This window comes from Pelodiscus sinensis, chromosome 2 (genome assembly GCF_049634645.1).
Source record: "Pelodiscus sinensis isolate JC-2024 chromosome 2, ASM4963464v1, whole genome shotgun sequence".
NCBI classification, from domain to species: Eukaryota; Metazoa; Chordata; order Testudines; family Trionychidae; genus Pelodiscus; species Pelodiscus sinensis.
The window spans coordinates 177,250,808-177,268,138 of NC_134712.1; the positions used below are offsets into that span (position 1 = coordinate 177,250,808).

The following is a 17,331-nucleotide window of genomic DNA, read 5'->3' on the forward strand; positions in this document are numbered from 1 at the left end:
TCCCTTGCTACAGATTAAGTCCATTTTCATTGGCCTGCCTTCAGTGGACATGGAGAACAATTGATCACTATTCTCTTTACAACAGCACTTAACGTATTTGAATATCGTTATCAGCCTTTTCCCTCCCTGGTTTTCTTTCAAGAAGATATATGCCCAGTTTTTTTAACCTTTCCTCATAGGTTTTCTAATCCTTTTATCATTTTTGTAGCTCTCATCTGGGCTTTCCAATTTGTCCACTCTTTCCTAAAGTGTGACACACAAAACTGGACACAATACTCTAGCTGAGGCCTCACCAGTGTCAAATAGATAGGAAAATTTCCTCATGTGTCTCTTATATACAGTACTCCTATCAGTACACCCCAGAATATTTGTCTGGTGGTTTTTTTTGTTTGTTTTTTGTTTGTTTTTTTTGCAACTGTATCATATTATTGACTCAGATTCAATTTGTGATTAATTATAATTCCCAGATCCTTTTCAGCCGTACTGTCTAGCCAGTTATTCTCCATTATGTAGTAATGCATTTTATTTTTCTTTGATTCTCTAATTTTGTCAGGGTCATTTTGAATTGAATATAATGCTGGCTATTAAGTATATGTCCCTGTTTAAACATAATGACCCCTATTGGGTTCCGACTGAAGTGTCACAGATTCCTCCATACTGGGGACCTCCCAGCTGGTGATATTGTTTTGGCTAATTGAAGATGTGATGAAAAGTCTGGGGGGTAACTGTGTCAGTTTGTATCTGCAAAAACATGAGGATTCCCATGGCACCTTAAAGTTGTTGACGATGTGATGTCAACTACAAATTTTATAATCAAACTCTCAACTCCATTATCCAATTCACTAATTTAAAATATTGGTAGTACTGGACCTCAGCCAGACCTCCAACAGGACACTATTAGATATCCCCTCCCATTTTGATAACTACTCTTTGGGTTTGGTTTGTCCATCAATTGTGTAACCAGCTACTGGTAATTTAATGTAGGCTAAATTTATTTAGTCTGCATAGCAGAATGTCTTTTGGGATTGTGTCCAGACGCTTTACTAAAAGCAAAATGCAACATATTTACCGCTTCCCTATTCCCCGCCCTCAACCACTAGGCCAGTAACCTTGTAAAAAAAGGAAGTTAAATTGTGGTGTGGCGTGATATTTTTTATAAATTCATGTTGACTATTACTTATCTGTAGATACTTAAATATTGATTAATAATTTATTCCAATATCTTTCCATATATCAAAATTAGGTCAAGTGGAATATAATTCTCTGGGTCCTCTTTGTTTCCTTTTGTGAGGGCAGTACTATGTTTACCTGTTTCCAGTTGCCTGGGACCTCACCCATCTTGGCAGTAATAGCTAACAGTTCTGTGGATTGGTTCATCTAGTTCCTTAACTACTTTAGGTTGAATTTTATCAGGTGCTGTCAACTTGAATACCTTTAAATTATCTAGGTATTCTTTAGCCTGGTCTTTTCCTATTTTGCCTTCTGTTCTTTCCTCCTCAATGTCTGTTTTAATTGTGTTAAACATCTTGTCACACCTAACGTACTTAATGAAGAATGAAGCAAAATAGGCATTCAACATCACAGCCCTTTTGATTTTGTATGTTGTTAGTTTTCCTTTGTGGACCTAAATTTTCCTTTGCGTATCTCTTGCTCCTAATGCATTTATTAGAACCCCTTCTTATTGCCTGTTATGTCCCTTGCTAGGTATAACTCATTTAGTGCCTTGGACTTTCTGAACTTTTCCCTTCATGCTTGTGCTTTTTCTTAGCAATGTGTCCATCTTTTTACTTTTTGTAGGATTCCTTTTTGTTTTTCTGGTCATTAAAGAGCTCTTGATGCCATTATTTTGGCTTCTTACTATTACTCTTTAGTATTTTTAATATTGATTGTTTAGAATTCTAGCATTTAGACCAATAGTCTCCAACGTTTTTACACCCAAGATCATTTTTTAAATGTCAGAGCATTTAAAAATCTACCCCATCCCTTCCCCAAGACCCCACCCTTTCTTTGAGGCCCCACCCTCTCTGTTCCCCTCCTCTGCATCATTTGCTGTCCCCATGGAGTCAATTTGCCCTCAGAGTAGCATGGAGCAACCTCACCTCTCATTGGGAAGAGACAGAAAACAGACCCTACACACTTTGAATTTAACTTTACTGGGTTTGGGTCTCAGGTCCAGTGAAATATATGAGCAATAAGGATTTGCCTTGTGTTCAGTTCCCACACCATAGGTTTCTTTTTGGTCATAATGTCTAAAAAATAAATCCTTCTGCCCATAGTTTTATATCCAAGTACAAGTCTCAGCTCATCCTGTTAGTGATAAGTATTTATGAATATCGGGATGGATGACTGCATGCCTTTATAACATCACACTATCAATTACATGTTCTGAGTCCCAACTGGTTATTTAAATATGGCCTAGATAAAATATTGTGCACAGTGTCATTTATATATGCAAATAAAAGATAATGCTAAATATATGAACATTCAGTATATTTTTCCAAACAATGTGCAATATGCATGATTGATTAATATAATAAAGTATTTGTGTGTTTCTTCCTTTGATAACGTATTTCAAGATACAGCCATTTATAAAGTGAGTTCAACAGATTAATTCAAAATCAATTTATTTCTCTTCAGATATCAAGACTTTTCTTGGGATATACCTAGACTACGTTTTTCTTTTGAAATAAGATATGTAAATTTGGTGCTAATTTGCATATGTTCTTCTGATCACTTTTTTGAAAAAACTTTAGTTTAGATGCAATTCTTTAAAAAAAAATTTTTTTATGAAAGAACCTTCTTCCTGAAAAATTGAGGTTTACAGGTTTTTTCGAAAAAGGGTTTTTTCAAAAGAACCGCGTCTAAACTGCTTGCTTTTTCGAAAAATACTCTTTCGAAAAGCGATCGGAAGAAGATATTACCACTGAATTTGCATATCTTCTTTCGAAAGAAAAACATAATCTAGACGTGCCCTTGGATAAAACTCAGAATTCTCTCTAAATTGTAGCTAGCACCGCCAAACACAGTAACATCTGTCTCACCCCACTGCATATATACCCAAAATTCCCATGGGGCCAATTTTAATTTTTTCACAGATATGTGGTAATATATGACTTGACTTCATGCATTTAGTCTTGAATGCAGAGGCTTTTTTTTAAAGCCGGCAGCTTTTCCACACTTGCATTTAAACGTTTGCAGATAATCTTATAATCTAAGAATGATCACTTTTATCTTAGCTCTGCTTTGTCATAAAATAATGAGCAGAATGTATAGGTAATTTATGGAGCTTTGTAATAATTAGGATTCTTTGAATTCCATGGCCACAGAGCGTGCTTTATAATTAAGATGACAATTTAATTGTGGGCATTTTTAGTAAAAATCATGGATTGATATTAAACAAAAAACAAAAAAATCAGGACCCCTGACCTGGCCATGACTTACATCATAAATATCCCTGATGGAATTTTTGGGAGTAGAGTGAGAAGAGCCCGAGAGGCCAATTATACCAGCAGGGAGGGAAACCTAGGGAGCCCACAACATCAGCTGGGGGCGAGCGGTGCCCACTTCTGCTCTGACTGCCACCGAGGAGGGGAGAAGAGGTCCCAGTAGGCTTGACACTGCTCTAGCCACCCTGGGACTGGTGTCAAGAGGCAACAAGCTGTGATGCTCCTACTGCCCCATGATCCACTGTCAGGGGGACCCCCAAGTGTCAGCCACATCAGCTTCTCCTATCACCTGGTGATGTCCAGCTGCTATAACAACCTCTTGTTGCCATTGGAAGCTGGATCAGATAACCTTCCTGTTGCTGTAATCTGTGTAAAGGATCTGCAGGTCTTGCCATTAATTTCACAGGTACCAGAATTTGCCCCAAACTGAATTTTTTTCTTTAACTGAAATAATCATATACCTTTTTATTACTGTGTATTCCTCTTTTACACTGTTTTATATAGAACATGTTGTATTGTTTGTAAATATGTTTTACATATCTTTATGTGGAAGGGAAATTGATTACATCTGAGTATCTGTGCACATGTATTGTTTTCATCTATGTGTGCAGCTACCACAACAATTGTATCCCATTTGTTTTCAGTTGATTAGCAGGTGTGCACCATCTATTTCTATAAACTTGTCAGCTCTGCAAATTCTAAAACTCTTAATGTGCATTTAAAAGATAGGAAGAAAAATAATCAATACTAAGTTTTAGGTGATGGCGAAGGGGTAGGAAATAACAAACATTACATGGAGTGAATGAGAACTTAGATTTTCAACATATTTCATAGAATCATAGAATAATAGGACTGGAAGGGACCTCGAGAGGTCATCGAGTACAGCCCCCCGCCCCCGCCCAAGCTCCGTCTACACCATCCCTGACAGATGTCTATCTAACCTGTTCTTAAATATCTCCAGAGAGGGAGATTCCACCACCTCCCTTGGCAATTTATTCCAATATTTGACCACCCTGACAGTTAGGAATTTTTTCCTAATGTCCAATCTAAACCTCCCCTGCTGCACTTTAAGCCCATATTTGCCTCACCTCTCATTAATACTCATTTTTTCTGAACACAAATGTGTCTATTCACTTGAAAAGTATGCTCCCGTTTATTCCCTGTCCTTCACAGTAAAGTTGTCTTCCGATATTTTTATTGAATATGAAAATTAGCTAGCAGCATATTATTGTATAACAAATTGCTTATTAACCAGAATTTAGCTTCCCTACATAGCAGTATTATGAAATGTTCAGAAGTTCAGGTATGAAACTGAACCCTTGGGAGATAATTTATTATAGGCAAAAAATCTATTATTTAATTCACCCAAGGCAGTGGTCACCAACCAGTAGATCAGATCTACTGGTAGATCTTGGAGCCTTTGATGGGTGATCCTGAGAGGTTTGGCTAGAAGGCTGTCAAGAGCAGGCACTTCATCTGCCCCCTAAAGCACTTCTGTGCAGCTTCTGCCCTCTGCCTTGGAGTTGCTCCCCACCCGTGGGAGCCTCCTGCTTGCTATGCAGGGCATGGGAAGAAGAGGAAGAGGGGAAGGGGTGAGCCTGCCTTAGCTCCCTGCACCACAACCACCAGAAGCCACCTGTGGTAAGCGGTGCCTAGCTCGAGCCTGCATTCCAAACCCTGGCCCCAGTCCTGAACCTCTCCTGCACCCAAAACTCCTGCCTCCAGCCTGATAAAAGTGAGTGAGGATGAGGGAGGGAGGATGGAGTGAGCAGGGCGGGGCCTCAGGGAAGGGGCAGGAAGGAGGTGGAGCAAGGGTGTTTGGGCTTGAGGTAGATCCTGGATTGCACTTAAATTCAAAAAGTGATCTCATGCTTAAAAAGGTTGGAGACCACTGACCTAGGGTATGTCTGCACTTGCACCCTAGAACTAGGGATGCAAATGTAGGCATTCGAAATAGTCAGTGAAGTGGGGATTTAAATATCCCGTGCTTCATTAGCATGATCTCGATGGTGCATTATTCTGAATGCCAGCTGTTTTGAATCAGGAAGTGTGTGCCAGGACGTGTTAGTTTGAACCAAAGCCCTTGGTTTGAACTAATGTTACTCTTCAAAAAATGAGACTTATAAGGGTAGGGAAAATGTTAAATCTATTTTTACTCTTTATGTGTGTTTTATACTTCAAAGAGAAAATATAATTGATAAAATGGATGTTCAGGTTTTGGATGGCTCACAAGCTTGATATCAGGAGTCTTGCAGTTGTCAATCACCAGCTGAAATCCATCTTGACATGACAGTTAAATCACCAATATGAAATGAGTTTGTGGGGTCTGTTGAATTCCTAACAGCTTTTCGCCAGAATAAGGCGACCAACAAAGATACAATATTTAAATTCCAGGGCAAAAAAAAGAATCAGCATGTACCTGGTTTACACTGTGTTTCTTTAAAGAAAATTCAAAGGCTAATGTTTGTCAGGCTGAAGCAATTATTCTGAAATATGAGTCTCTCCCTTATTGTTTTGGTCTATACGTGTTTTTATTTCAACAAAACAAGTCATGTATCATATTAAAATAATTAAAAAGTACCTTAACTTTATAATTAAAAATTATGAAGATTATTATATATGAGCAAATAACAATTTTACCCATCAAATTATTGTATTATATTCAAACAAGACCTGAAAAAATATTATACAATATAGCTAAAACATAATCTATAATAATACATAATTACAACTTTCCAATAAACGTACATTGGTGGCCCTGAAAGCTATCAGTTTCTGTTTGTGTGGCCCTCAGTAGGCTTCGAGTTTGACATGCCTGTCTTACAGAGAATGAATGGCCCTCTTACACCTCCCTCCACACAAGGTTGTGAATAAACACAGGTATGCTTTTGCTAACATTATCAGTCTAGCACCATTCATAAACAATATGTTCTCTTCGTATATTTATTTTTTTAAATAACACAATCATTTTGTACTAAACAGCCCCATAAAAAGCAGTTGTTCTACTTTATTGTAGTATTCCCTGGAGATATTACAATGATTTTTTTTTCTTTACTGTTATTCATCTTTCCTAGTTAGCAAATGTTTCCCCATATTTCCAACAGAGCACATGGTAACATGTTTTTGTTCAAATCCTGATTTGGGGGTTGCCTCACACAAAATAGAATGGGTTATTCTTTTAAATAAATTGTTTCTTTGTTAATTGTTGGTATTAATTGATAACATCCAGACAGCATAGAATAGAAGGAAGAGGCAACCTCCCTGAAATGTAAGGGTATGGAGCTGGACACAGCAGTTTGGGGATGGGTAGCTGTTGAAAGGGACAGGGTCAGAAGTAAACAGGGTCAAACTGTGTGGGAGCAGGGTGATAGAAACAAAAGGGCAGGTTGGTGAGATATAAGTACTCATTTGAAGGGCTTAGGTTGGTGGAATACTCTGAAAGAGTAGATTCTAGGCATCTCCAATTGTGGAACCAAAATTAGTAGACACTTAAACAATTTTGGCCTTGAGCTCTCAATATTTCAGCTTCTCATTTATACAATGGGGATAACAATGCCACCTAATCTCAAAGGAAGGTTGGGAAGGTAGTTATTGTATCTTAATGCTTCACAATCATAAATGATGAAAGCACCATGAGAAAGCCCCTGGGAAAATTAATAATTTGTTATTCAGTGCCATGGTTTGGATGGTGTGGTGACTAAGCCATAGTGCAGCGTACTGTTGGGATTTTGTGGTTCCCAGAGAGTCAGGTGCTGGGCAGAATCAAGGGTCTTCAATTCAATTCAATACTTTATTCAATGTGCACAAAGAGAGAGCCCCCTGGTACTAAAATCAGCCAGAGCCCCTCGAGCAAAGAGCCCCTCCCCTTGCTGTTTTATAGCACATGGTTACAGGTTACATAACACAAACTTCTAAACCAATCAGATTCAACCTTTCCATATATGGCTTTGTTTGTCACATGCTTGTACTTCTCCACTCCACATGTTGAGTTCACCCCCCTCCCCTTGGCCTTTTCTAGGCTGTTGCTAGGGTGGTGAGCCACAGCATGCTTCTTTATGCATACCTACTTTCCAAACCACATTTTGTTTAAAATGAACACATGCCTACCCTTCAGTACTGAGTGATGAGGATAAAATGAAATAGTGATTAGCAATCCAACCAGTGAGCACTGTCTATCTTGTGCATTGAAAGACATAGGAGACATATGGGGTAAAAAGAATACCATGTAGTCTTTAACTGCTTGCTCACATAATGGAGAGACACCAGGGTACCAAATTAAGTTGGGAAAAGCAAGTTCTGGCATTTTTGAACTTTTTAGTGTTTGCATTCTTCGTGTTTTTAACAGTTGGATTTTTGTATTAAATCTTAAAAAAATAAGATTAAATTATTAAACAGAGTAGAATACTTAAAGCAAGTCAGATTTCAGCTGTTTGGAAACAAGGGGCTGGTTATGCTTCCCAATCAAATCAATGGGAGTTAATATAAAAGGAGACAAATTTAATCCATGATTATTTAACAAGGGGTTGTGAAGGTGTTGTAGATATTAATTTATTAATACATGTAAAAAATTTTGCAATAGCCTGATGAAAAATGTTGTATAAATCTAAATTGTTGTTGCTGTTTTTTGCAAATATTACCCTATGATATATGATCTGTGTCTGATTATTATGGAGAAAATATTTAGAATATTCTGTTTGAGCCGTTCCCAACACTTTAAAAAAATGCTGCACATACATTGAACGTTATTATTTTAAAGTAGAGAAGATAGTTAATTGGGCATAGATGCAAAATTACCACACAGCATACTTATAATTTCACTGTATGCTTTGTGCTCTATTAATTCACATTATTTCACCATTTACATTGCTTGTTTGATAGTGTGTTTTTGAATTTTAATTAATTTTTGCCCTTTTAAAAATACTGTATTAATTTTCTTCCAGTTCCACTCATTTGCCTCACATCAGTAAGGCCAGGCCAAAGAGTAATTTCCACTGAAGAATTACATTGCTGTTTCTATTTAAGAGCTGGAGTGAAATTCATTATATGAAAAGTTAGTCAAAGAATAAAGTTCTAGGTCACAGATTTTAATATTAAAGACTTGTGCAGCACTCCTTCCTGTGTATGTTCATTGTGTTAAATAACAGATCATTAAAAAAAAACAATTTTTTTTACAGCCTTGTTGAAGAAAGTAAACTTGTTCCAACACTTTTCCAAGTTATTTTGGTAAGAACACATTTTATTTTACATTTAATTTTAAACAGCTTTTAAGCAATTTTAGCATAGTATTAAATGGCCTGATTAAAAATTCTGTTCATATTTTTTTCTCTTATAGTGATATGTCTTCATTTATATGAATTGTATGAGTCTCATCAGGTTGTTCAGCATCATGATTTCTATCACCATAGAATATTCTAGCATATACCTAACAAGCAGATATATATGTGGAATCTCACCAGCTGTTTACCATAGCAAAGATTTCCTTTCATAAGCCAAAGGAAATCCCTTCATCAGATCTTATTAATCGCCTTTGAGTTGTAATGAATACTGTACCACATACTTGTGATCTATCACAAAAGAAATAGCTTCCATTTTTACTAGAAGCATCAGTTTGTTTTGTTGTATAGGTTTAAAGAAAACTGCCTTCACTCTGCTTATTATACTGATAATGCTATGCAAACTCCTGATACTTGCTTTAGATCCCCCTCTCCTTTTGGGAGGCAAGGATACTAAAAGTTAAGGTGAATATTGTGGATAGTCACAGTCTAAGGTGGGAAAATTAATTTCCATCCCCTAAATATAGTTCTGCTGGTACAAAAGTTCAGAAAACTCAGGTAGATAGTTCATGTTACTGGAGAACTGAAAGAATATTTTTAAACCAGTCTGCCAATATGCACTTACAGCTACATATTGCATTGCCGCTTGAAGTACTGCAAGAAGTTATATGTAGCAAATCAAACACAATTAATATAAAATATGAGTACAAAATAAAAAGAGGTGAAAAGACTTGTACATTTAATATAAATATATTTATATATTATATATTGCAGAAATTGTTCACAAGTCCATCTTTCTGTTGTCTGAAATTGTATATAAGTGAGAATGTATCTGCTGTAGCTCGTTTAGTGTTGCAGTTGGAAACTACACAAGGGCTAAAAGGAACACAAGAAGTGTGACTGCTGGCCAGATCACAGGAGTGGTCAGGCAAGTCCAATAGTGTGTGTTCAACAGTGGCCACTATCCCAATAATGGAATAATTTAACTTGTTATTTCTCTGCTCAGAAGGTTATCTACTTAGACTGGTATTTTTCACTTAATTGTCATGAGCTTTGCTGATGCAGTTACTGTGGCTCGATGCAACACCACTTCAAACATCTGCATTGGGAACATTGCAATGTTTTCCTTACTTCTATTACAATTCAGTCACCTCTTCAAAACTAATAAAACATCTCAGCCAGATAAGACATGTAATAATGCTCCTAAAGAACAAATGGTTAGCCTTTTAAAATGGCTCTGATTGTATAAATGATAGGTAGTTTGAAAACCTTTCCCAAGAAGGCATAGGCACACTCCACATTTTCCTTTTCTCCCTGCATCTACACAAAGGGCAGTCATAAATGTAAGGTTCTTCACAGGCTAAAGAGGGAGATTTTGGAGCTGCTTATTAAAATATTGGTATCATAGATCATTTCCAGTTCTTTCTCATTCCCTTTTACTTGTGTTTATTCACAAATTCATACTAGAGAAGTTACACATTTTGTCATTGTGCCATTGATTAATACAAAATTTGTGATTTATGGAAGGGAAGCACATTGCATACTTTTGTATTGTAACTTCCTTTAAATTTAGTTTTCCTTACTAAATGGTATGGTTCTGAACCAGTTTTGATTTTCCCTGCTTAGGTTTAAGTATTTTCATCATCTTTCTTTCATTGCAGTGATTTATTTCACAGCCCATTATTATAAATCACTTTACTACTGAATAACCCAGATAAACTCCTTTTTATTAAATGAACTGTTCATTGCAGATATATTTTTTCAGCAGCATCCATAATATTTTGGTCGTGACATTTTATCTACATTCATGAATATACAAATCTTTGAGAAGCAATTCTTGTGGCTAATATTAACAATAAAAACAATGATAATACAATGTACATTGGACAAATGAATAATTTTGATCTCGTTTAAGTCCTATTTATAAATAGTAACTGAAGAAAGGCACAGTAAAATTTGTAAGTTTTGTAGGAAAGCACACAACAGACTAACTCTTGAAGTTCATCCCTTAAAACTCTGGCTTTTTGCTGATTCTCAGCAAATGAATTTTTAGAAGTACATACTGTGTATAAAAGATCCATAGCTACAATCTCAGTAGAGTTAATTACAGGAATCTGTCTCAGATTTAGGAGAAAAGACTTAATGATTTTTTTGTTTCAGAAGATAATGACCTTTATCTGAAACAGTAACCTGTGTTATCTGAGGTACATTGTGTAAAAATGGGAGAAATTGGAGTCAGTAATTTTGTTTTCATTTCACAGTTTGATCTGATGTGATCTCAAAATAGCTTCTAGAGAATAAAGAGAACCTTAACTAGCTGAAAATTGTCTGACGTTTGGTCCATAAAAATGTCATGGGTATCCTATACTGCTTGGGTGTGGGAATGAATCAGTTTTAGAGGGAAAAATTCCTCTATCAGCATGCAGTATTTTCCTAAGAGAGGTTTGCATTTCCTGTGTTACAGTTATGATGTTCCCCAAGAATACCCACAGCTGTGAGGCACCTTGCTACTACCTGCCATTAGTGTGAAGCAGTCTTGTCTGTGCCTGCTATAGATCAGCTCCCTGAAACCAATAGGTTCTCGCAGTATAAACACTGTCTTCCAGATCTCCACAGGGCTTTCTGTACAGGTGTGATATGTGCAAGCTAACCCCCTACATTCTATTGCCTGCAGTGTCCATCCCCTTGTCCCTAAACACAGAATTACCAGAACTGCTGTTCCCAAAGGAACAGGAGATGCCATCTTCTAAGGACAATCACTTTGCTTAACATCACAGCACTTATTATTTTCACCATTAATATACATAAGTCTGACATATTATTTTAATATGGTAAATTTAAAAAACAACCAATAGTCTGGTAGCACTTTATAGACTAACAAATCATGTAGATAATATCATGAGCTTTTGTGGGCACAGCCCACTTCTTCAGATGACCGGAGTTTTGAGTTTAGGATGTTCGGACCCAAAATAATTAGGGGAGATGGGAGAGGGGTAAAGGAAAAAAATGGAAGGGAGTGGGAAACAAGAAGCAGAGGGTATGTAAATATCAAAGGGAAAACCAAACAGGCAAAACTGGTAATCTATAAGCACTTAAAAATTGGATAGTTAAAAGAAGCAGATAAGGATCATAGGATAGCAATTAGAGAGGAAGAGTACTAACACAAGAATCTACACAGGTAAAGAGCTGTTGGCACCTTCATTGTTTGTTTGGTTGATAATATCCCAGCCATCCATTATCTCGATTGAGGCCATAAGTGTGAGAATTAAATTTGTGGATGAATTGTAATTCCAATCCTTCTCTGTGTATTTGGCTTGTAGAATTGGTCTGTAACAAGACAACCACTTGGAGATCTTTTGAAATGTGACCAGGTAGATTGAAGTGTTCCCCAACAGGTTTCTGTATGTTCCCTTCATGGATATCTAATTTGTGTCCATTGATTCTTTCCCATAGGGACTGTCCAGTTTGTCCAATATATATATATATATATATATATATATATATATATATATATATAGCAATGGGGCATTTGATGGAATAGATCAAATTACTGGATGTGCAGTTAAATGAGCCTCTGATTTGGTAGCTTATGTTGTTGGCTCTAATAATGAATTCGCTTGTATAGATATGTGGACAGAGTTGGCATCACGGCTGATTGCAGGGCTGGGATCCTGGATGCTTATGATGCGGTTGTGTAGCATGGTTACCGGAAATAATTTGTTTCAGGTTGGGGGGTTGTCTGTAAGAAAGAATAGGCTTTTCCCCCCCAAGGCCTCTGAGAGGGGGATCATTTTCCAAGATATGTTGCAGATTGTGTATAATGTGTTGGAGGGGTTTGAGTTGTGGACTGTAGGTAATAACAAATGGAATTCTGTTATTTTCTCTTTTGGGTCTGTCTTGAAGTAGTTCATGTCTGGGTACTTTTTTGGCTCTGTCAACCTGTTTGACAGATGAGGTGGCAGTTGTTGAAATCCTTGTGAAATTCTTCAAGGGTCTCTTTTTCATTGGTCGATATGATGAAGATGTCATCGATGTAGCATAAGTAAAGTAAGGGTGCTAAGGGGCAAGAGCTGAGGAAATGTTGTTCAAGGTCAGCCATAAAGATGTTGGCGCGTTGTGATGCCATGCAGGTGACCATGGCTGTGCCACTGACTTGGAGGTGCAAATTGTCTCTGAATTGGAAGTAGTTGTGGGTGAGGACAAAGTCACAGAGCTCTGTAATCAGGTGTGCAGTGCTGTTATCGGAGATGGTGTTCTTGATGGCCTGTAATCCGTCTTCATGTGGAATGTTGGTGCAAAGGACTTCTATGTCCATAGTGGCCAGGATGGTATTTTCAGGTAGATTACTGATGTGGTGAAGTTTCCTCAGGAAGTCAGTGATTTCGTGGAGGTAGATAAGAGTGCTGGTAGCCCAGGGTCTGAGGAAGGAGTTGATATAGCCAGATAATCCAGTAGTAAGCATGCCAATGCTAGAGATGATGGGTTGTCCAGGTTATTGAAGCAAACAGTTAATATAAAACAATCATAACATGCTTCCTAAGCATTTTCACACAGATCTGGTTGAGGCCCCATTTTCACAAAGCAAAATCACTATCCTTTTACATCTCCAGTTCAAGTTGCCAAGGTGTCATCTTAGCCTCCCAAATATAGTGGTGTAAAACTTTGGTGATTACACCAGATAGTATTCTCTCTCTTCTGCCCTGTCCTCTTTGCTAGTGATCAGTACCTTGATACTGACTTTTAAAACATATTCTCTCTTTTTCAGTGTTTTCATAATAATATTGATGACCAATGTGACACACAGCATTCTTTGAGAGTTCACATAGCATTCTTTGGTGAAGTAGAATTTATGTGCCAGACCCAACAGATACTTGTAATCCCTTTGTACCTCCTGCTAGTTGGTATTAAGATTTTCTTGGGTCACGCCCATATGTGGCAATTCTTCGAGCAGTGTCCCATGGATACTCCACTGTAGGTGTCGGGCTTATCCCAGTGCTGCAGATCAGAGATCTTTTCAGCCGTAGTCCACCGGACTGCACATACGCGATGCGCATCTCGTGCCTTTCACGCCGTTTCTGAGTGTGCGGTCCAGCTCCCGCCAGTTCCTCGTGGCCATCCTCAGCTGCGGACGGAGTGAATGCTCTCTCCCTGATTCCTGTCAGGGACTGAGAGAACAAACTCTTTAGTAGTTAGTTTTTATAGTTAATAGTTGTTTAGTTGTAGTCAGTTTACCATTCAGAGTTACTCTCATTAAAAAAAAGAAAAGAAAACTGACTGCGCGAGCGAGAAGAGACAGGGAGATGAGATATGGATCCCTTCCAACCTTCTGTATCGGCCGGAATCACGCCAAAGGACACACATGCGAGGAGGAGGCCTTCTCCCTCACGTTCATTGCCCCCATCTCGAGTTAGCTCAGGGGACAAACCAGGCTCGGCAGTTACTCGCCGGCCTGACAGACAAAAATATGGATGAAGCACCTCGACACTGAATCCAACATTGTCCAAGGAACCGGAACCAAATACCATTACCACAGCCATCCAACACCAGCTCCTGCATCGGCACCGGTATCAGCACCTATGGCGGGCAGCACTGAGGCAGTCTCCCTCAACGCCAACACTGATGGCACGTTCCACGGCACCGGTCACTACGGTACCGGCAGTGCATTCGGCACCAGACAGAGAGCTGTCGCCAGGGTGCAAACAAGTGCCGGCACCGGCACCTCATCCAGCAATGTGGCACCGCTCAGTGCCAAAGGATGTCTCACACGCATCCAAGCAGCCACCATTAACACCAACATCAACGCCAGTATCTTCACCTGAGCAACCACCGGCATCGGCGATAGCGTCCCATAAGTTGTGCAAATTACCAAAGCCTTCACCTAGCCCGGAGCATATTGCATTCTCTCCAGAACCACCCTCTCCATCTCCAGTATGCTCCTATCTGTCTGATCACTTGGCTAGACATGACACCGCAAGCAGGGGCTACCACATACCATTGTATGCTTCACCTCATTACTGTCGGCACCGAGTTTTGCCTCTGTCTTAACACATTCCAGAGACAGATCACAGTCACCTAGATCCCCGATGATCTCTACATACTACAGGTGCCATGATTTTCACAGGAGCAGGTACTCTCCCAGATCCTCTCCACGCCGTCTGTATTGTTACGATAGAGACAGGTACCACGATTATTACTACAGACCTTGCTTGTTTTCTTCACATTGCAATACTACCAGATCGCCTTCCTCTCACCAACGTTGCACCTCAGGAAACAGGGCACGCTCCCCAGCTCAGTCGGGAACAAGACCATCCACTCCAACGGGAATTGCCCTTCCCACACAGCAACAAATGGAACATGAAGAGGGCCAACTGTCTGAACATGAGGAGCCACAGGGACAATCCCCCGTCATCCTCATCCTCCTTGCCTGACGATGCCGTCTCTCCTGGGGATGTGTCTCCTGCTGACTATGTCCATCAGTTTCAGGAGCTGTTCAAGAGAGTTGCCGATAACCAGCAGGTGCAACTATCCAAGGTCCAGCAAAAGCAGCACCGCTTCTTGAGAAACTTGCAGCCTTCCCAAAGATCAAAGGTTGCCCTCCATCTTGATGAGGCCATCTTAGAAATAGCGGACAATATATGGCAGACACCAGCCTCGACCCCCCCGAAAGTAAGCGGACAGAAAGTATTTTGTTCTTGCAAAAGGCATGGAGTTCCTTTTCACGCACTCTCAACCAAACTCTTGGTTTTGGATGGTCAACACGGACAAAGACAGAAATACCTGGATCTCTTTGGATGCAAGGTCTACTCATCTGCTACACTGACCTTAAGAATGGCCAACTACACCATGCTCTTGGCCAATCACAATTTCGACAACTATTCGAAATTGGTCCTACTGTTGGAACATCAGCTGGACAATAAGCGCAGGGTGCTTAAAGCAGTAGTGCAGGAGGGGTACACGACATCTCGAACATCATTACACATAGCCCTCGACACTGTGGATACTGTAGCACGAACCACCGCCACATCAGTGGTTATAAGCGGAACGTCATGGCTACAGCAAGCTGCAGTACCGAAAGATCTCATAGAATCATAGAATAATAGGACTGGAAGGGACCTCAAGAGGTCATCGAGTCCAGCCACCCGGCCTCAAGGCAGGACCAAGCTCCGTCTACACCATCCCTGACAGATGTCTATCTAACCTGTTCTTAAATATCTCCAGAGAGGGAGATTCCACCACCTCCCTTGGCAATTTATTCCAATATTTGACCACCCTGACAGTTAGGAATTTTTTCCTAACGTCCAATCTAAACCTCCCTTGCTGCACTTTAAGCCCATTACTCCTTGTCCTGTCCTCAAACCAAGAGGAACAAATTTTCTCCTTCCTCCTTGTGACACCCTTTTAGATATTTGAAAACCGCTATCATGTCCCCCCTTAATCTTCTTTTTTCCAAACTAAACAAGCCCAGTTCATGAAGCCTGGCTTCATAGGTCATGTTCTCTAAACTTTTAATCATTCTTGTCGCTCTTCTCTGTACCCTTTCCAATTTCTCCACATCTTTCTTGAAATGTGGCGCCCAGAACTGGACACAGTACTCCAGCTGAGGCCTAACTAGTGCAGAGTAGAGCGGCAGAATGACTTCACGAGTTTTGCTTACAACACACCTGTTGATACAACCTAGAATCATATTTGCTTTTTTTGCAACAGCATCACACTGTTGACTCTCATTCAACTTGTGGTCCACTATGATCCCTAGATCCCTTTCCGCCATGCTCCTTCCTAGACAGTCGCTTCCCATCTTGTATGTATGGAACTGATTGTTCCTTCCTAAGTGGAGCACTTTGCATTTCTCTTTATTAAACCTCATCCTGTTTACCTCTGACCATTTCTCTAACTTGCTAAGGTCATTTTGAATTATGTCCCTATCCTCCAAAGAAGTTGCAACCCCACCCAGTTTGGTATCCTCTGCTGTCAAAAGTTGAAGACCTCCCCTTTGACAGGCAGAGTCTTTTCACAGAAAAGACCAACCAAGTACTCCATTCCAGCAAGGATTTCAGGACCACACTTCAAACTCTCGGAATGTACACACCACCATATCGAAGAAAACGTGACATACCATATCAGAGACAAAACCATTTTCGCAGGCACCCCTCAATACAGGCAACAAGAACATCAACGCACTAGACAGAGATAGTAAAAGAGATGACCACAAATTAGAATGTCTAATCAACAAACTGCCAGACAGCACGTTTGACGCCTCAGTCGAGGGACTACAAACCATCCCGTTCATCAACCACCATCGTTCTGTAGAAGCACTTTTTCACCATCGCCTAAGACCATTCCACCAGCAATGGGCCCAGATTACCACCAACTGATGGGTGTTTCAGTTGATCTATTAAGGATATGCTATCCCCTTTCTCTCACTTCCTCCTCCCACCCTTCCTCTCCATCCTCTTCAGGGACCCATTTCACGAGTCTCTTCTCAAATAAGAGATAACTCGTCTATCTATCTATCTAAAGGTACCAGACAAGTTCAAGGGCAAAGGTGTTTACTCCCGTTATTTCTTGGCTCAGAAAAAAACAGGAGGTTGGAGGCCAACCCTAGACTGTCGACA

The 17,331-nt window shown here is 39.6% G+C and overlaps 1 protein-coding gene across 11 annotated transcripts in view; it reads left to right on the forward strand.

Annotated features, from left to right (window-relative positions):
- ULK4 (unc-51 like kinase 4) overlaps positions 1-17,331 on the forward strand; it is a 421,715-nt gene that overhangs the window by 192,607 nt on the left and 211,777 nt on the right. For 10 of the 11 annotated variants that reach the window (XR_012901902.1, XM_025189022.2, XM_006131810.4 and 7 more), the window contains one exon: positions 8,621-8,669. Coding sequence is in view for 10 of the 11 variants with exons in the window: in XM_025189022.2 (XP_025044807.2) it covers positions 8,621-8,669 (49 nt within the window). In the remaining variant the exon portion in view is untranslated. Of the gene's footprint in view, positions 1-8,620; positions 8,670-8,778; positions 9,459-17,331 lie in introns of those variants that run through there. The other variant, XM_025189028.2, reaches the window with a different exon arrangement.